Source organism: Paramisgurnus dabryanus, chromosome 1, assembly GCF_030506205.2.
Source record: "Paramisgurnus dabryanus chromosome 1, PD_genome_1.1, whole genome shotgun sequence".
Taxonomy (NCBI): Eukaryota; Metazoa; Chordata; class Actinopteri; order Cypriniformes; family Cobitidae; genus Paramisgurnus; species Paramisgurnus dabryanus.
The window spans coordinates 76,474,844-76,495,728 of NC_133337.1; the positions used below are offsets into that span (position 1 = coordinate 76,474,844).

The window sequence follows — 20,885 nt, forward strand, 5'->3', positions numbered from 1 at the left end:
GAATATGAATAATTATCAAAAAAAAGTTGAAATTTGTATTCATACACGCGAGGAGTGGCCAAAAACCGAACTGGGCGGAGCTTAAAACATTTAAACGGTCATAACTCGAGAGGCGTTTGAGATGTCATCATGGGGCTTGAATCATATGTGTAGGCCATCGATCTTAGGCCGTGATATAAAAAGCTCGCCGATCGGACACTAGATGGCGCTATAACGGGGAAAATGGCACTAAATACTGTGATTATGCAATGCTTAAAACTTTCACGCATATAACTTCATCTGTGGTCAAGAGATTTTCATGGGAGTTTAAGCATCCTGAATTGTTTCCGAGTCCTACGATACCAAACATACCAGGTTTTGCCTTACGGTTAGTTCTGCAATGCAAAAACAGTGCTCACAAAACATGCGTGAATAACTCCGTGAGGGTTATTCCGATCGACTCGAAAACACCATAGGAAGACCTTCTGAACAAAAAACTCTATTGGCGTTACGTTATTGCAAAAAACAAAAGATTGCATTAAATATTTTTGTTTTCTACGCATAAATGGTTATAACTTCGCAATAAAATGACATTTTTTCACCAGATTTGATACGCTGATGTCTGAGCAGAGTCTGAGGCAATACCCAAAAATGTATATGCCTGCACCACTAGTTGGCCTCATAATTGAACAAAACCTGTGACATTGAGCGAACCCAATGGTCTTAAAACAGTTTTTTCACTAAACTAAAGTGTTTAGCCATGATACTAGCTAAATATAACAAAGGAAGGCCCGGGGTGGCATCACCCCCGGATGCCCCGAGAGAACCAGAAGCAGCCCCAGAACAGGCCGAGCCCGACTCACCTCTAAGGCGTTCCCAGCGGGAGAACCGAGGCCGACCCCCTGCCCGTTATGGTGAGTGGACAACCCGAAGACGTTCTAGGGACTAGAACGCATTGGTGGGGGAGGATGTCACAAGGTGACGATCTTTAGGGGCGGAACCAAAGTTAAGGAAGTTTGGTTCCGCCCGGAAGTGTTTCCACCCGGGCCGGAAAGGAAGACACCGGAACTTCCGGTAACGCCGCGGGAGGGAAAATCTGCGAATTAGACACAGCTGTGCCTAGTTAACGGGAGCGGCGATGATTGGAGGACACGCTGAGCAGGCCAGTATAAAAGGACAGTTTAAATCACAGTTAGGGGCTGGTTGTTGATGTTGCATTGAAGTGCTGCGTGTACTCATCGGGTACGTTGCTGGTAGCGGTCCGGCTCTCTTTCCCAGGCTGAAGCGGTATAGTTGAAGAGATATTGTGAACGTTAAAGGTTGAAAGACGAACGGATGATATCGTAAACAAAGACACAACACAAGGAGAAGAACGGAGTTTATGTGAGTACAAACCTGTAAGTGAATTGTGGAAACGTTGGAAGAGACGCCCTGTTTGCAGGGTTGATGTTGCCTGTTGTGTGGACCAGAAGCAAAGGACAGTGAGACAACGAGTTTACAGTACTCGTGAGTATAATATTTTGTGAAGACGCTTTGTATACTAACCTGTCTTTCCAGTGGATACCTCCAGGAGGAGGGCGGCCCTACCCCTAAGATAGCGTGGTGGGTGAGCCGAGGGAATATTCGACGGAAGCTAAGCACAGCGACAAGACCATCAGCTAGGCCGTATTTTCCATCACCAATCGGACCTGGGCAAAGTGGAAGGAGACGGGCGTCCTTTGTGTACACTTGAGCGTGGTGGGTGAGTTTTTGTGCTGTGGAAACTTTCACTTTTGACGTGGTGCTGTGTACTGCTGTGTATTGCTGTGTGTCTTGTCAGACAACCCCCCGCCTTCGTACACTTTGTCAAAGGAAGACGAAGAGGTTGCCGATCCTAGTGAAGTATATCTTAATATATGTTGTGAACACGCTTCAGGCCTATGTAACGAAGCGGTGCCACGGCACGATCTCCCGTCCAGACGTTTGGGGTGTTTCTGAAGAACGGCGGTGAAGAACTGGACGATTGGTGTACGTGTGAGTACGACTAAGGGTCACTACTGTTGATGTTTTTACCTACGTAATACTTACTGTTGCAGAGAGTGAGGTGTAGGAATTCCGCCGTCCTGTGGTCTCTACAAAGGGGCGCCCCTGCTCGGTATACGATCGCCTAACGGCAACCAGAGAAGGGCAGCGCTCGGCCTGGTGTGACGGTGCGACGTATGCACCCCTCTGTGACCATCGACCTCGTCGTGAGGGTCTGTCCCCGACGTTACCTGGAAAACTGCTTGTCGATCTGACCTATTGAGAGAAACCAATTGTTGTAAGTCCGCCACCTGGGTATTATATTGGACCCCTTTCTAAGTCTGTTGATTACAGGGACGGAGAATGCACTGCGCCAAAACGGAACGCAAGGAGGATTCCAGAAGAGAACGAGCTGTGTGAAACCTGTACTTACAGCGAGCTGTAACCAGCAAAGAGGGGAGAGCAAACCAAGTCGAACTAACTGTGCCTTTGTGTCCCAGCCGTTTGCCTGTGGAGAAAGAGAAAGAGAGTGAACATCAAGAGAACGAGCTGTGTGAAACCTGTACTCGCCGTTAGCTGTAACCAGCGAAGAGGTGAGAGCAACCCAAGTCGAACTAACTGTATCTTTGTGCCCCAGCCGCCACCTGTGGAGCAAGAGAAAGGAAGAGTGAACGATACGACAGGGAACAGTAAAAGCACGTGTGGAGAGCCCCCGTGAGGAGAGAAAAGGTACGCAGACAGGAAAAATACGTCAACACTCAATTTGCTTTTATTCTGCCTCCAGGAAGGAAAAAGGAGGGCGTCACGGATAAAAGGGACCAGTCAGGAGCCTGACTTCTACGCTCCCCCCCCTTTCCCGTCATTGCCTTGGCCGTAGCCCACCTGGAGGGCAGAGCCAGAGACTCTAATTTTAATTGCCCTTTCCCCATTTCCCCCAAGTTTCTTTTAAATATTTAAATAAACAAAGATTGTTTGTATACTTACTTATCCTCGTTGTTGTCTGGTCATTGGGTTGGCTTTGGGGACCTCCTCGAGGTGGAAGTTGAAAAGGGGCGTGGCTTTAGTCAAACTATAGCCAGTCCCTGGGTGTGACACATACAACAGAGTGGAGCAGTAAATTCCTCCCTCACTATATGCCCTGTAGCACTCAGAGATGAGGTAAACTGCCCACTCAAGATGACACATGGGAGTTCATCTTTGCGTATGACAGAGTGAGTTGCACCAAAGTCTACCATAAACAACAATGCCTGTCCCTCAACCATTATTTCTTCGAGAGGCAGTTTAGAGTATGCTTCTCGATCAATTTTAATCAAAGCAAGTTCTTCATTGCATAGAGCATTCTTTCCCTTTCACACACATCAGAAAAAACAGAATTTGCAAGCAGATAATATGGCATTTGAACCGCAGAAAAAACAAGATTCGACATACCCCCTTCTGTCCGATTCTCTCCTTCCCCCTCCTGGCTTCAGTCCCCTTTTTCTTTACACCCCGCAAAGTTTCCCGTGTCCGCCTGGGATTCTGGTTGCTCTTGAGAATTTAGGAAATGAAAACATTGCTTTTTCAAGTGTTCTTTCTGTCCGCAATACCAACAAATCTTCTCTCTCAATTTTCTTGCCACTGCTTTCCCTCTTTTTCTTTCGTTCTTTTTGTTGCCAGTTCTCCTGTAAACGTTGTCCTTGTGAAGGGAAACTGTGCTGATTACGCCGTTGCTGGCCCCATTCGCCTATCTTGACAAAAGCTGAAGATAGTTGTTGATCAGCCTTTCTCTGCTTCTTTCGTTTTTCTTCGTCATGCAGGCGTTCAGCATGTAGAGAATGTGTAATGACCTCACTCAGCTTTCCTGATTCCCATCCGATGCAGGTTTGCTTCACCTTCGTTGAAATTTCAGGTTAAAGTCCCCCGAGGAACATTTGCTTTAGATAGGATTCCCAGGATGTTACCTCTCCTGTGTTGATGTTTTTATCTGGACTTCCTCCTCTTCCTCTTCCAAAGTGCTGTCGGGGAGGATTGGTGAGTTTAGCTCAGGTGGTAGTTCTTGTGCTGGCGGGGGTGCAGTTTTGTATTCTTGGTAATGCTTCTTGTGCGGGTGGTTGTGGGAGTCTTCTTGGAGGGGGTTGGAGATCATCGTCTAGAAGAGGTACCTTTGTATAAGAGAAATGTACCCCAGGTGGGGTACGTGCAGGTGCATATAGAGGAGGAAAAAAAAAGAAAGTTAGGTTCATCATGTAATGAATCTGATGCAGGTAAACATTGTGCTTAATGTTTAGCTCTGACTTAGTCTGAGTCAGTTCGTCCTTGGTCTTTATCTTACTCTGTGCTCTCATTTCTCTGCCATCCGCAATGATTTTTCCCTTAATAAAGTGAGTGCTTTTACACTCAGTGTTCCTTTAGGAGAAAAATCATACCTTTTCTCCCACATTTTTACGCTTTCCAACGCCCCCGTGCCCTTTGATTTGATCACTCGAGTATACACACCATTTTCCAGATCCATTGACTTTACTCTCTTTCGAATTACCCTGACCCATGGTCACGAACGAAAATTGCTTACCGTATTATCTATTCAGATGCCACCAAAACGGTTCTTTCCAGGATTCCGTCAGCTTTGACTCCAGAAATGGATCAGACTCTCCCTTCCCTTAGGCCTGGGGTACAGAGCCAGAGACTTTTTTGTCTCAGGGGTGATCAGTCAGTCTTTCCCAAACCTCTGGAGTCCTCAGCTTTGGAATCACATCCCTCGTCGCCATTATTGTCGTGGAATTTTAGCCGCATCAAATAATACTCACCAAGAGTGAAAGTCAAGGATCACACAGACACACTGTCAACAGAATTTTCTTTGTCTGAATTTAATATATTCTATAGAATAGGCTCTCATTCCCTGGTGCCAGAAGTTTTAAAACCGAGAGCCCCGTTTACAAGGTTGAGTACATATTTATAGTAAGATACTGAAAAACACAGTCATCCCATCTCCGCCCATCTCATCTTAGTTCCAGCGTCACTTAGAAAATAACCCTTCAATTTATTGTAAAACTCTCCGTTTCCTGAGTTTTTCCACTTGTTCATTATTTGTTACTTATCTCATTCACTAGCCCCCCTTTATCTTATCTGGTAGGACTTTGCATAATGTCCTAGTCTTTGGACATTTTACTACTGAACAGATGGAAAGAACAGAAATCTTTCACTAGAACAGAAGAACAGGATTTTGCATTTAACAATTATAAGTTCATAAACTATAATAAAAAAAATAAAAATAAAAAATCTTCCACTACAAATCCAATCACAGGAGGTAAAAAACATTAAAAGCAATATTGATTCGCTTACAACATAAGTGGGAGTGTTTGGGGCGCACAGTCCTGCGCCCCAGGGTGGATTCGAAACCAGCCACTTAGAGCTCAGCCTCAGGTCACATGTTTTTACCCTTTTTCCTGACCTACATAGACACTCATTAGGGGTGCGCCCCAGACACACAAACATGACACACACACAACAAACTCAGTTTGATTTTTAATTGTTTTAAATAAATTATAACATGACTAACAGTGAAATAGTACAACTAAATGATTTTATTTTGTATTAATTTGCACTATATATTTAACTTTTTGGTAACATGTTAAAGATGCTTTCCTCTCTGGCCAGCTTAAAGCCGCCACTGCATAAATGCCTTAAACAAACTGTAAATATGTTAACAAATATGTTAAATATCCTTAAAATATCCTTTTTCTTCTACAGATGATATTAGAGGGGATGTTTTAGTGGATGTCGGATCTGGCCCCACTCTCTATCAGGTCATGAGTTGCTGTGAACGGTTTAATCGTGTGATTCTTTCTGACTTTCTGGAGGTCAATAGAAGAGAGCTGCAAAGCTGGCTACAGGAGGACAAGAGCAGCCTGGACTGGACCACATACTTCAAATACGTGTGTCAACTGGAGGGACGAAGGTGAGATTATTTACTTCAAGTACAAGCAATCTGCATCTGTCACAATGACAAAAGTGTTTCTATGTTTTTTATTTAATTTAATTCAAATGTATTTATATTTATACAATTGGACATTTGTTACTAAGCAGCTTTACATGAAATAGAAACAAAGAAAAGTACATAAAGATTAAGAAACACTGAAAGTGTGGCAATTTTAGAATATAGATTATAATATAGAGTATGAGCACTGTAAATAGATTTGAAGAGCTCTTTTCCAAAACGCTATAAATCCATTTCAATAGTTTTCAGAAAAAGTACATTTTTTACCTAGACCCACACATTTTGTGAATATTCAATTTATGCTGTTATAATGGATTTTTTGCTCAATCTAAACATGTTGAATAATGATTATTAAATCAAACAACAATATTGTTGATTATAAATTCAAAGTTAATTTTATTTTTTTTCAAAACGCTATAAATCCATATATTTTTCCCATAAATGTATGTTTTTTCTTTAAAAAACAAAACAAAACAAATAACAGAATATGCAACATATACTCAGGGACTCTTCATACTATAAATGAATAAGTAAATTATTCAGATTGTGATATACATTGGAGCCAGTATGAAATAAACAGAATTACACATAACTAACTTGCTATTTACTCCCTCCACCATTTCAGTTTTCTATTTAGCAGGGCATTAGGAACCCCTTTTGCTTGATATATTTCACCTCTCTCTCTCTCTCTCTCTCTCTCTCTCTCTCTCTCTCTCTCTCTCTCTCTCTCTCTCGTCTACACACAGTTTGTATTAACCTCACACGCACACACAGCGAGCTCCCCTCGGCTCGTTCTGTTCTTAATGACATACCATGTAACAACGCGCTCATAATGTCCAATCCAAAAAGCAAAACTTTACAGATGTCCCTGCATTGTTCACTACCCACATTTTGTACTTTTGCACGACATTGGTCAATGTATCAAACGCCAGTCTGTCTATCAGCAGGCTATCGAACTATTCAGTACTTTTCATGTTACGTTAGCAGGCTTCTTCACAGGAAAAAAACTTTATCGCAAACGTACAAAACGGTATTAAACGAGCCAGTTCTGAAACGAAAGTTGTACATACCAAACACTTTGATGAAGATCGCCTTGCAAACGGGTACCTTCTCCGGGTGATGTATTAACATGACATTAATCCTCATTTTGAGTAATGAATGAACATAAACAAACATCTGTTCAGAGCGCCGCCATTGGATTGCGTCGAACGCTCATCGAGTTCTGATTGGTCGAGAGGATAAATCGCGTTTAGGCTAAAAATAGGCTCGGCGCTTATCGCGTTTTGGAAAAGAACGGCATCTTGTACCTACATTTTAACAAGGAAATGTAATGATTTGACATAAAACATTCATGAGGCAGTGAATAGGTTCAGTACACAGCCAAATGACATGACAAACTCATTTTTTTTAAAAATGGCGTTTATCGCGTTTTGGAAAAGAGCTCTTCATTTGTTGGCTCAGCTTTAAAAAGTAAGCTACCAGAGGGCTATTTCATAAAACTCGATTAAAAAATAAGCCAGGCTTATTTTGTTAAGTCTGGCTTATTGCCGGTGGATTTCGTTTCATAAAACAAACTTGAACTAGTTCAACCCCGGTTACTATGGAAACTTATGCTTGGAAACTAGCCTGGTCCGGGGCAGGCTAACTGTCAGGCTAAGCCTCAGTTGTTGCTTAACTAGACTTCCACTACCACTGAAAAGTAAATGCAATGTAGGCCTATTGACGAAAAAAGAAATATATACATATCCTCACCCTGAAACCATTCATAAAACTCTGTTTATCTATCAACACCTAACACTACATTGTTAAAAAATTCTGTAGAAATGACAGTATTACTGTCAGCTGTTTGTCAGTAACTTACGTAGATTTAAATGTATGTTATTTACTGGCAACAGTTTGTTCAAAGTTAAATGAGCATTAAACATTAACAAGTATTTTTATTTATAGAATAAAACTATAAAATAACAGCCTCATGCAAAGCATTCTAGGAACCAAAATATGAAGGAAACAACAGAAAAAGGTTGATTAGGATTTCTGGTTCCCAAAATGCTTTGCATGAGGCTGTTACCTTTTATAGTTTTATTCTGTAAAAACATAGACTTGTTAATGTTTAATGTTCATTTAACTTTGAACAAACTACATTTAAATCTACATAAGTTACTGGCAAACAGCTGCATAACTAAAGCTAATTTTTTGAACAGTGTGATAATAAACCAGTGGTTTAAAATCTCTCATACTCAGGGTTTAACATGATGCTCTATAACACACACATAATTTGCCATCAAAAATGTTTTGAGTAACATGTCATGTAATAATGATTGGTCAAGAATATGTGTAACATATATCATTTTACATAATCATTCCTTGTACTACTGTAAATTCAGAAATGCAGATGCTGTCCACCCATCATGCTCTCAGTGACCCTATTTTTTTCTTTCAAGAAGAGTTCATTTGCAGTGCTGCTTAAAGATGGCAGTGCTCTCCTCACTGCCAGTCAACATCTTTGGCAGCTAACATTATGAGTTTAGACACTTCTAGCATATGATTATGCTTAAATCAACAACACTTCTTATGAACAATATATTTACGTTTTATTTTCACCTGTTACTTTTTTATCCACTCAAGTTGCTGCTTTTGAAATGTACCCCCAAATATATATATATATATATATATATATATTTAATTTAAGTTAGCCTACCTTTAAAGTTAAATGTATTAAAATCATTCATCTGCTAAATATTTATTATATTGGTTACTTAGTAGCCTACATACTTGTGACGGAGCGCATAGCTACCGTCACGGTAGCGGAGCGCTACCTACCATAAGGTAAAGACTGAGTATATATGTTACCTTTATATGTTGGTATCGTGTGTTTATGTATTTCGTTAACCATCATACTGTTTAAAATCATTTGTTAATTATAGCCATTCATCAATACACTCAGTTATCCCGTAGCTTTTGTGTGCACACTTTTGACATCTAACACTACGGTGATTCATATGCTATAGCTACAGCCATTTATACATCTCTTACTGTTCAATTCATGCCATTCACTTCACAACAATAGCTGATCATAATAACTACGCAACACATGTTTTTATTCATTATGTGTTTCTTTTTTATTTAGTTTAAAAGATAACAGAGTTTCAACGTACCATCATGGTGTCTTACAAGCATATCTTGTTTGGTCTGTTTAAATGGAAGTTTGCTGCAATTGTCAGGTTTAAATAGCTTGAAATGACGCTATTACTTCCGGGTCAACAGGAAGTGACCCAGAGTTTGATTTATTAAATTAATTTAATTTAATTTATTAGCTGTAAATATATATTGTGGCTTTGTCAAATATGAGCTGGCATTATATAAATAATGGTCTGTAATTTTCTAGGTTTGTATATTTAGTATTTTGGCTGTTGTTAAGCTTTTATTGTTTGCTCACCTGAGCCACCCCTGTATTGTATTGTGTGTTGGTATGTGCCAATTTCAGAGTTGTGTTTCAGGTCTATAAATAGACGAACAGTGCCAGTCTTTGAAAGAAAGGAGAGGTGAAGACATAAGTCTGTTGTAGGCTCTCAAATGTGATTTCTTTTTAAGCTCTGTTTCTAAGCAGCTGAAAAATTATAGATTTTGATTGGTTTATTTTTTTTTGACTCTTATGTCAATTTACTTTATTACTTAATAGTATATTGTTTTCTTTAATGTTGATGATTTTTATTGCCTTTATTTGGCCTGAATTGGGGTAATTAAAAAAAATCCCATCTTTTCAATCTCATCCAACTTCTCCTGAGTGTTTACATCTACTCACGACTTCTTAGTCACATCTACCCGCAACATTTGGTGGCAGCGGTTTCTGGGTAAACAGTGTCCGAGCAGCACTCAGTGAGTCAAGATGGACAGTCAAGGCAGAGGTATGGCACCCCCTAGAGATGGTTCAACTATGGGGACCAGGCCCAAATCCACAGAGTCATCTAAACATCCCACTCCTGTGGTCGAAGACAGAACAGACCGCTTGGAGAAGATGGTGAGAACGATGGTGGAGTCTCAGCGCCGTCAGCAGGACCAAAAAGGGGCAGAGGCGCTCCGGCAAGAGCGCAGATGGAAAGGCATGGAGCACCAGTTTAAGCAACTACAGCAACTGGTGAGAGGCGATCCAGCATCAATGCAGGCGTCGAGACAGCCACTCAACGGACTACAGCAGATAGATTCACCTGGCTCTCGCCCTTCGACAACTTTTGATCTACACAACATGCCTTTTCTGGATGTACCAACTCCTCAGCCACATCCAGGTCAACACCCAGCACCCAGGATACAGAGCTCCCTCAACTCCACCACTCTCGGCCTTGCTGCACCACTAAACCTCCAGCGGGGGTGGAAACCTCCTAAGATGTCCCCATATGAAGAGGATGAAGATATTGAGCACTATTTAACCACCTTTGAAAGGCTCGCAGCAGCAAGTCAGTGGCCCCATGAGACTTGGGCATTATACCTCGTGCCCTTGTTAAATGGTAAGGCCAGATCTGCCTATGTAGCCATGTGTTTGGAAGACAGTCAGGATTACATGAAAGTGAAGCAAGCCATTCTCAACAAGTTTAATATCAGTGCAGAGACTTACCGCCAACGTTTCCGCTCCAAGCTCATCAAGGAGGGGGAGACGGCGAAAGAACTTCAAGCCCGGCTAAAGGACCTGATGGAAAAGTGGCTAGTTCCAGACAGGTTGACCAAAGACCAGGTGTGTGACCAAATTGTGCTGGAGCAGTTTCTGGACATGTTGTACCCTGAGCTTCAGGTGTGGGTGAGAGAATGTACCCCAGTCTCATCGGCACAAGCTGCAGACCTGGTGGAGACATTCATGGCCGCTAGGCAACCCAGAAAAGGCCATCACCTGGGTATGCAACAGCAGGACTGGAGAAGACCATACCAAGTAGCCCAGCGAGAGCCGGAGAAGACATTCTCTGGTAGGTCTGCGGGGGGTAGTGGTCGTATGTTTAGGTCCTCGAACAACCCCAAAAGCCCCAGTGTTAACCCCACTCCAGCTGAAACACCAAGAGTACCTATATGTCATGGTTGTGGCCAGCAAGGTCACATTAGGCCAATTTGTACACTGAAGAAAGTGTCTGATTCAAGACTATGTTATTTACCTAGCCCTAGCAAACACTTACCTTGTACTACTTCTGACGTTACTGTCCCTGTGAAGATAAAAGGAAAAGTAGTTCAGGCTTTAGTTGACTCAGGGAGTAGTCAATCATTCATTCTTAAATCTTGTTTAAAGTCTGATTTTCAGGCTGTGGGCAAAGTGAGGGTCCGTTGTATCCATGGCGACGAGTCTGAGCACCAGACCAGGTTCTCATAGAGATTAATGGCCAAAAATACTTATTAACCATGGGGATTTTGGATAAATGCCCTTACCCAGTAATTTTAGGCCAGGATGTACCAGTTCTTACAGAGCTATTGCAAAGTGTTAACACAGTCAGTGCTTATGTTACAACTAGAGCACAAGCCAGAGACAAACCAGACACTGATGGGTGGTCAGACTTACCATTTGAGGGTTGTTCTGATAACAAACCTAAAAGGTCTAAGGCAGAGAGGCGCAGAGCAAAGGTGTCAGGTATCAAAATGCTGGAAAGTCTGTCCTTCTCACATTTAGATGGCAATGAAGTTTTTTGTGAAGACTTCAAGAAGCTTCAACAGGAAGACCCCACACTTAGCTCTTGCTTTTCCTCGGTTAAGACCAATGATGAGGCTAAAGAAGCCATGAGGGAGGGTGACGTATGTTTTGTTGTCAATAATGAGAAACTGTATTGAGTAAGTGCAGACACAGAGCAGTTAGTGGTTCCTGAGGATCTTAGAGCCAAAGTGTTACACCTAGGGCACAGCATTCCGTGGTCAGGACATCTAGGCAGGGAGAAGACAGAGAATCCTGCAAAGATTTTATTGGCCAGGTTTCAGCAAGGACATAGCAGAGTACTGTAGATCATGTCCCAAGTGCCAGTTGTCTGCTCGCTCCAAAAGAGGTTTAAAAGCTCCCCTCATCAGTCTACCAAAATCCTCTAGCGGAGCTATGACCTGTGTTGTGGCAAAAAGTCTTAGCTTGAATCTTCATAGGAAAAAATACTCAGGAGACAAAGGTTCCAGGTGCCAAACAAAAATTACTTTATTCGCTCGAGCCAACAAAGTTCAGATGATCAAAGAATTACATTAGCATGCATTCAAAAACCATCCCCAGCCTTCTGATTTTTACCTCTCTGACTCCATATTTTATACAGTAAGATCAAACACTTTTTATCTAAGATGACGTATACTCTTCTAATTGGTCTTGGTTTGCCACAATAAATCTGTTTGTTTTATGTGCAGCTGAATCCTTCTTCATATCTAAAATGACAGCTGGACTACTTAAATCTTAAAGTGACGTTCTCTGTTTATTATTTCGATTGGCCTTGGCTTTCCCTGACATAACCAACTTTTTGTTAATGTAGCAAAGTACAGTCGGACGAATTCTCTAATCTAAAATGACATACTCTTGTTTATTTGGCTGTTTGACCTTGTTTCTCAAACTAATCGTGGCGAGAACAATCGGGGTATAGTTGCAGGATAGCACCTGGTCTCTTTTAATTAGGAAACTGGGAAAACGAAAGATAACTAATCTGAAATGGCGTCCTCTTCTTTATCGCTTATGTCGACCTTGTTTCTCAAACTAATCGTGGCAAGAACAATCGGGGTATAGTTGCAGGATAGCACCTGGTCACTTTTAATTAGGAAACTGAGAAAACGAAAGTTAACTGAGGAAACGAAAGTTTAACTGGGTGTCTTATATCCTTGTGTAAAAGCAATGGGCCTTAGAAGTTTAACTGGGTGTTATTATAGCCTTGTGTAGAAACAATAGGCCTTAGGCCTAGTATACAGTATATGATCAGTAATATAAACAAAAACCACTATATATTTCCCCCCTCATGGACTACTAAGTCCATCAAACATGAGGGGATATTTTTGAGAAGACCATCACATAATGAGAGTGCTCCATCAGAACGTTGTCGCACATGATGTTATACTAGCTAAGAGCTTTCATGGATCAAAAGTTCCATGCAGATCCTAACACAGACGCAGTTAAGATGCAGCACTCACGCCCTTAAGGGAACAAGAACCAAAAACCTTCCCAAAATGGCACCATTCTTGTTGGTTTAAGTCAGTATATTAGCTTAAAAGAAGGAAAAAAGATTCTTGGACCCTGTACATACTAAAGGAACCCAAAAATGAAAAAGTTCAAAAACAATTAATATCTCATTATTTGTAAGTAAGAAAAAGGAAGACACATGTAGAATCAAATTCAGTAATTTTAAAATGGGTAAAACTTATCATTTTTAAAGAATGCAGAACGAAAATGTATCAATCAAAATAAGCCAGTAATCATAATCAGTAGTAAATATATTGATTAATTAAAGATGTGCTCAGTGCAGGTAAAGAGATACAACAGTAATGTAATATAGCAGTGACAATTCAGTAGTGTAGTATATCAGTAATCAAAACCTCTAGACAATCTACTTTTAATAATATAATGGTGATGTGTGTGACTTTAGTGCAACGATTATATTTCCAGCGACTGCACAATGATGGACCTTCGTTCTCAGAGGAACCCCTAGCTTTTCCGGTCACCAGGGGCGCTATCTGAGACACTCTTTATTGAAGTCGTTGAGGTGAAGTTGTGCTCCGATATCTGTGTTTCGTAATACGAGTCTATGTATATTATATGGTGTATTTCACATCTTTGCATTGTCCCCCATTGTGCGGCCGAGCTAGACAATTTGTCCCCTGGATTTTATATCTAAAAAGACACCAGGACCTACATTCACCACACAAGAGGGGAAATCAAAGATGAAAACAAAGTATAAAAAACAAAATTTCTCTAACTTCCTGCCTACCCAGGACTAATGATTTGTAACTAATACTGACAAACAATAAAAGAAATACAATTATAAACTTGCTCCCTTACTAATCAAACACATCACAAAAAAATGGAAAACAAAGAAACAAAAGAATGTAACATTTTAATCCATAGTTTCATAAGTATTGTCAGCTGGTGGTGTGGTGTCAACTAACGATGTAGTATGTATGTTTAGCATTAGGCCGTCAGGACTTTGGTGTAGACTTAGTCCTGTTTATACTAGGGGTGGGAAAAAAATCGATTCTTAGATGAATCGCGATTCGGACGTGGGCCGATTCTGAATCGATTCACAAATTTCAAGAATCGATTCTTAAATGTTAGTTTACAAAATAATAACGTGACGTTATCAGAACCAAAAGGCGGAACTCAACTGGGGGAGCGGTGCTTCACACGGACAACTTAAGAGAGCGCGCACTGCACAAGCGCATAGCGGAGCTTACAAGAGCAGAAGAGAAAGAACACTTTAAATGCTTCTAGGATTATATATATACTGCATATATCTCTACACTGAATTTAGGGCTGTCACCATTACTTTATTCTTTTTGAGTACACGTCGAGTACTCCTTAAAATAGCGGAGATGCGGTTTAGTGAAACAAACTAGAAAATTACAACTGTATCAGAAGCATACAAATCAGCGCTACGCTGCCTCTCTCTCTCTCGTTTGCTCGCTCACACACACAGTGCGCGTGCATCTGCTCCTGCGTGAGGCAAGAATGCGCATCCTTGTGAATTTTGGAAGTTAAAGACGACTGAGCTGCAGTGGCCTGGCAAAACACAGTTGAGAAGGAAGGCGCAGCATTTAAAAAAGACCTGCGTGTTTCACAATTACTCTAAAAGACCATAATGACAATTTCGCTCGTGGAGCAGCAGTTAATTATGTGTGATCTACCGGGATTGCCTTTGCGATCTACGTATTGGACATCCTTGCCCAAAACCATCCGCTGACTGTTTAGATATAACATGAATACTTCTGTAAAATATGCACATAGTTTGCTATTCAGTCGCTGGTTGCGCTGCATTATATAAATACAGTAATACTGCCAATCACTGTGTATAATGATGATGATTAGACGCTTAACGTTAGTCAGTTCGTGGAAGTTATTGCCGGTTAACATATAGAATTAATATGTCACGTTAAATTAATATTTTTACTGGTTTTAATGTCTTACAACAGAAACAGGACATGTATGTATATAAGAATGACATTATTTATCCCTTAGTTGCATTAAAGTACAGTATATGACAGTTCAGAGACTACTAGCAAAAGCGCAAACATTAACCTGGCTTTGAGAGCAAATGTGACGTAATGACGTCACAGATATGCAAATTAGTACGTCAAGAATCGATTCTGAATCGAATCGGGACCCTAAGAATCGATTCTGAATCGATTCATGAGGGTCCAAGCGATTCCCACCCCTAGTTTGTACTGCCATCTGCTTGGCAGTTGCCTTAGCCACCACAGACCTGAAGATAGGTAGAACACAACAGAAGAGCAAGAAAAAAACAACAATTGCAATACCACATAAGATAGCAAGTTTGGTCAGCCAAGCTTTCCATGAGCCAAAGACCGAAGCAAACCAGTTATCAATTTTCTCATCAGTGCCCGCATTAAGTTTTACTTCTTCTCGCAACTTTTTCAGTTTACTCATGGCTTTCGTAAAGGCGCCATTTGGCGCTGTATGGTTTGGAATGAAGGTACAACAGTCTTGCGAAAACATCACGCAGACTCCGCCCTTCTCCGCTAAGAAGCCGGTCGATTTGAGCCCTAATTTATGGGTCTACGACAAAGCGTGCGGGACGAGTTAGGTGCCGAAAAAACGTGCAGATGTAAGAATAAAATATAACTAGATAGGTACATTTCCTGAAGAAAATGTGAAGTGGTGCTTGCCGTGGCAAATTTCGGGGGACAATATATGATTATACTCCAAGCCAAAAGTAAAACAATTCAACCCACATGTCTCTACGATATTCTGATGCGAAGATATAAGGCTTTGTTTATTCGGTTGCTAGGGTACTGTATTTGGTTGCTAGGGAGAAAATTGGCATCCACTAGTGATTACACTCCGAGTCACGAGTCAAACGGTCAAACCCCCGTGTCTCTACGATGTTCTGATGCGGAGATATAAGGCTTTGTTTACTCTGTTGCTAGGGTACTGTATTTGGTTGCTAGGGAAAAAATTGGCATCCACTAGTGATTACACTCCGAGATACGAGTCAAACGGTCCAACCCCCGTGTCTCTGCGATGTTCTGATGTGGAGATAAAAGGCTTTGTTTACTCTGTTGCTAGGGTAATGTATTTGGTTGCTAGGGAGAAAATTGGCATCCACTAGTGATTACACTCCGAGTCACGAGTCAAACGGTCCAAACCCCGTGTCTCTACGATGTTCTGATGCGGAGATATAAGGGTTTGTTTACTCTGTTGCTAGGGTACTGTATTTGGTTGCTAGGGAAAAAATGGCATCCACTAGTGATTACCCTCTGAGTCACGAGTCAAACGGTCCAACCCCCGTGTCTCTACAATGTTCTGATGCGGAGATATAAGGCTTTGTTTACTCTGTTGCTAGGGTACTGTATTTGGTTGCTAAGGAAAAAAATGGCATCCACTAGTGATTACCCTCCGAGTCACGAGTCAAACGATCCAACCCCCGTGTCTCTACGATGTTCTGATGCGGAGATATAAGGCTTTGTTTACTCTGTTGCTAGGGTACTGTATTTGGTTGCTAGGGAAAAAATGGCATCCACTAGTGGTTACCCTCCGAGTCACGAGTCAAACGGTCCAAACCCCGTGTCTCTACGATGTTCTGATGCGGAGATATAAGGCTTTGTTTACTCTGTTGCTAGGGTACTGTATTTGGTTGCTAGGGAAAAAAATGGCATCCACTAGTGATTACCCTCCGAGTCACGAGTCAAACGGTCCAACCCCCGTGTCTCTACGATGTTCTGATGCGGAGATATAAGGCATTGTTTACTCTGTTGCTAGGGTACTGTATTTGGTTGCTAGGGAAAAAAATGGCATCCACTAGTGATTACCCTCCGAGTCACGAGTCAAACGGTCCAACCCCCGTGTCTCTACGATGTTCTGATGCCGAGATATAAGGCTTTGTTTACTCTGTTGCTAGGGTACTGTTTTTGGTTGCTAGGGGCGTGGCTTGGGAGTGGCCAATGATGTGCCCAGTGATTACACTCCGAGTCACAAGTAAAACGGTCCAACCCCCGTGTCTCTACGATGTTCTGATGCGGAGATATAAGGCTTTGTTTACTCTGTTGCTAGGGTACCGTATTTGGTTGCTAGGGGCGTGGCTTGGGAGTGGCCAATTATGTGCCCAGTGATTACACTCCGAGTCACAAGTAAAACGGTCCAACCCCCGTGTCTCTACGATGTTCTGATGCCGAGATATAAGGCTTTGTTTACTCTGTTGCTAGGGTACTGTATTTGGTTGCTAGGGGCGTGGCTTGGGAGTGGCCAATGATGTGCCCAGTGATTACACTCCGAGTCACAAGTAAAACGGTCCAAACCCCGTGTCTCTACGATGTTCTGATGCGGAGATATAAGGCTTTGTTTATTCGGTTGCTAGGGTGCTCAAATTTGGTTGCTAGGGGCGTGGCTTGGGAGTGGCCAATGATGTGCCCAATTGTTACACCCCTAGTCACAAGTAAAACGGTCCAACCCCCGTGTCTCTACGATGTTCTGATGCCGAGATATAACTGTTTGTATTTTATGTTGCTAGGGTGCTCAAAAGTGGTTGCTAGGGGCGTGGCTTAGTAAGTCTGTAAGGATCCTGAGAGACTGATTGGATGCCTGAGTAAAATGAGCCCACCCCCATGTCTCTATGACACTGTGGTGCAAAGATATCCATCCGGGCATTTTATAATGGCAGTCTATGGTATAGGTTGCTAGGGTGCCCAAAATGGTTGCTATGGTAACCTTACACCCCATTGTGGGGGACGCCCTGACAGAGTCTAGCACCCTCTTCAAATTTAGTAACCCACATGTTTCTATGAAATCCTGGCTCGGACCTATGACCCGTCAAAATTTTTGCAATGGTAAGTCTATGGGATTTTGCCCCATTGACTTTTCATTGGGGCACTTTTGGGCACCTCTTACACCCCAGGGGTACAACTTACACCCCATTGTGATCCATGTTCTTACAGAGCCTACCACCCTCTTCAAATGTTGTAACCCACATGTTTCTACAAAATCCTCGAGCGGAGCTATGACTCGTCAAAGTTGGGCGCAATGTTAAGTCAATGGGATTTTTTGGGTGGTTTTTCGCCCCCCTTTCGGAAATCCTGCACCCGATCGCTTATAAAAGTCATAGCACACCTCTCCTCAATAAGCCGGTCGATTTGAGCCCTAACTTATGGGTCTACGACAAAGCGTGCGGGACGAGTTACGCGCCGAAAAAGTGTCCAGAAAAAGAATAATAATAATAACTAGATAGGTACATTTCCTGAAGAAAATGTGAAGTGGTGCTTGCCGTGGCAAATTTCGGGGGACAATATATGATTATACTCCAAGCCAAAAGTAAAACAATTCAACCCACATGTCTCTACGATATTCTGATGCGAAGATATAAGGCTTTGTTTATTCGGTTGCTAGGGTACTGTATTTGGTTGCTAGGGAGAAAATTGGCCTCCACTAGTGATTACACTCCGAGTCACGAGTCAAACGGTCAAACCCCCGTGTCTCTACGATGTTCTGATGCGGAGATATAAGGCTTTGTTTACTCTGTTGCTAGGGTACTGTATTTGGTTGCTAAGGAAAAAAATGGCATCCACTAGTGATACCCTCCGAGTCACGAGTCAAACGGTCCAAACCCCATGTCTCTACGATGTTCTGATGCGGAGATATAAGGCTTTGTTTACTCTGTTGCTAGGGTACTGTATTTGGTTGCTAGGGAAAAAAATGGCATCCACTAGTGATTACCCTCCGAGTCATGAGTCAAACGGTCCAACCCCCATGTCTCTACGATGTTCTGATGTGGAGATATAAGGCTTTGTTTACTCTGTTGCTAGGGTACTGTATTTGGTTGCTAGGGGCGTGGCTTGGGAGTGGCCAATGATGTGCCCAGTGATTACACTCCGAGTCACAAGTAAAACGGTCCAACCCCCGTGTCTCTACGATGTTCTGATGCGGAGATATAAGGCTTTGTTTACTCTGTTGCTAGGGTACTGTATTTGGTTGCTAGGGAAAAAAATGGCATCCCATAATGATTACACTCTGAGTCACGAGTCAAACGGTCCAACCCCCGTGTCTCTACGATGTTCTGATGCGGAGATATAAGGCTTTGTTTACTCTGTTGCTAGGGTACTGTATTTGGTTGCTAGGGAAAAAATTGGCATCCCATAATGATTACACTCTGATTCACGAGTCAAACGGTCCAACCCCTGTGTCTCTACGATGTTCTGATGCGGAGATATAAGGGTTTGTTTACTCTGTTGCTAGGGTACTGTATTTGGTTGCTAGGGAAAAAATTGGCATCCCATAATGATTACACTCTGAGTCACGAGTCAAACGGTCCAACCCCCGTGTCTCTACGATGTTCTGATGCGGAGATATAAGGCTTTGTTTACTCTGTTGCTAGGGTACTGTATTTGGTTGCTAGGGAAAAAATTGGCATCCCATAGTGATTACACTCTGAGTCAAACAAGTGATGTGTGGGGCAGATTGGACATTGTATGCCTTAGTTATAACAACTTCCGGTTTCATGGCGAAAACGCTGAACTTTGTCAGGCCGCCACGGACACACCTTCCAACGAAACGTCAAAAGCTCCGCAATTTAACATCGCAAAGGCCTTTAGATGAGATTGACCAAATATGATGACGATCTGACAAAATCTCTAGGAGGAGTTCGTTAAAGTACGAAGCCTGGAAATGACAAAATTTGCACAGAAATCACAGCAAAAATTCAAAATGGCTGACTTCCTGTGAGGTTTAGAGCTTTACTCCAAGAGACTTTTTTGTAGGTCTTGGGGTGATATATGACCCTACCAAATTTCGTTTCTGTAGGATTTTCGTAGCGGCAGGGCTGTTCTCTTGAAATTTTGCAGGTGGCGCTATCGAGCCATTTCTGCACGCCCACTTCTGGCGCCTATGCCACATGTAAATTTTTGCCACTTCTGACGTGTGTGCAACGTTTTATGACTTTTTGAGCTTGTTTAGCCTGTCAAAATGCGATTCAATTAGCGATACTTTGCCAGGCCGCCACGGACACGCCCTTTAATGAAAAGTCAAGGTCGTTGCTTTTTATCATCACACAAGGTCTTGAGATTACACTGGTGAAATATGATGTTGATATGGTTAAATACCTAAGAGCAGTAAGTCACAGCGTCAAACATGGTATTTCCTGCTGCCTCTAGGTGGCGCTATGAGTGTTACTGAATTATGCCATGTTGATGTGTTCAGGCCTGGACCCTTATCAAACGTGTGAAGTCAGGGGCGGATCGGACAATGTATGCCTGAATTACATCAGCTTCCTGTTTCATGGCGAAACATTACACTTTGCCAGGCCGCCACGGACACGCCCTCCAATGAAAAGTCAAAAGCTCCGCAATTTAGCATCGCAAAGGCCTTTAGATGATACTGACCAAATATGATGATGATCGGATTAAATCTCTTGGAGGAGTTCGTTAAAGTACGACGCTTGGAAATGTCAAAAAATGACAGAGAAAATTCAAAATGGCTGACTTCCTGTGGGGTTTAGAGCTTAGCTCCAAGAGACTTTTTTGTAGGTCTTGGAGTAATAGATGATCCTACCAAATTTCGTATCTGTAAGTTTTTCGTAGTGGGGGGGCTGTTCTCTTGAAATTTTGCAGGTGGCGCTATCGAGCCATTTTTACACGCCCACTTCTGACGCCTATACTACATGTAAATTTTCGCCACTTCTGACGCGTGTGCAAATTTTCATGAGTTTTCGGGTATGTTTAGGCCCTCAAAAATGCGATCCATTTCGGAGAAGAAGAAGAAGAAGAAGAAGAAGAAGAATAAACGGAGCAA

General features: G+C 42.1%; 1 protein-coding gene across 1 annotated transcript in view; it reads left to right on the forward strand.

Annotated features, from left to right (window-relative positions):
• Window positions 1–5,702: 5,702 nt before the first annotated feature.
• LOC135739247 (phenylethanolamine N-methyltransferase) overlaps window positions 5,703–20,885 on the forward strand; it is a gene marked incomplete at its 5' end in the record, with an annotated part of 141,255 nt that continues 126,072 nt past the window's right edge. The window contains one exon of the mRNA XM_073814885.1: window positions 5,703–5,914. Within this exon, the coding sequence (XP_073670986.1) occupies window positions 5,703–5,914 (212 nt within the window). The remainder of the gene's footprint in view (window positions 5,915–20,885) is intronic.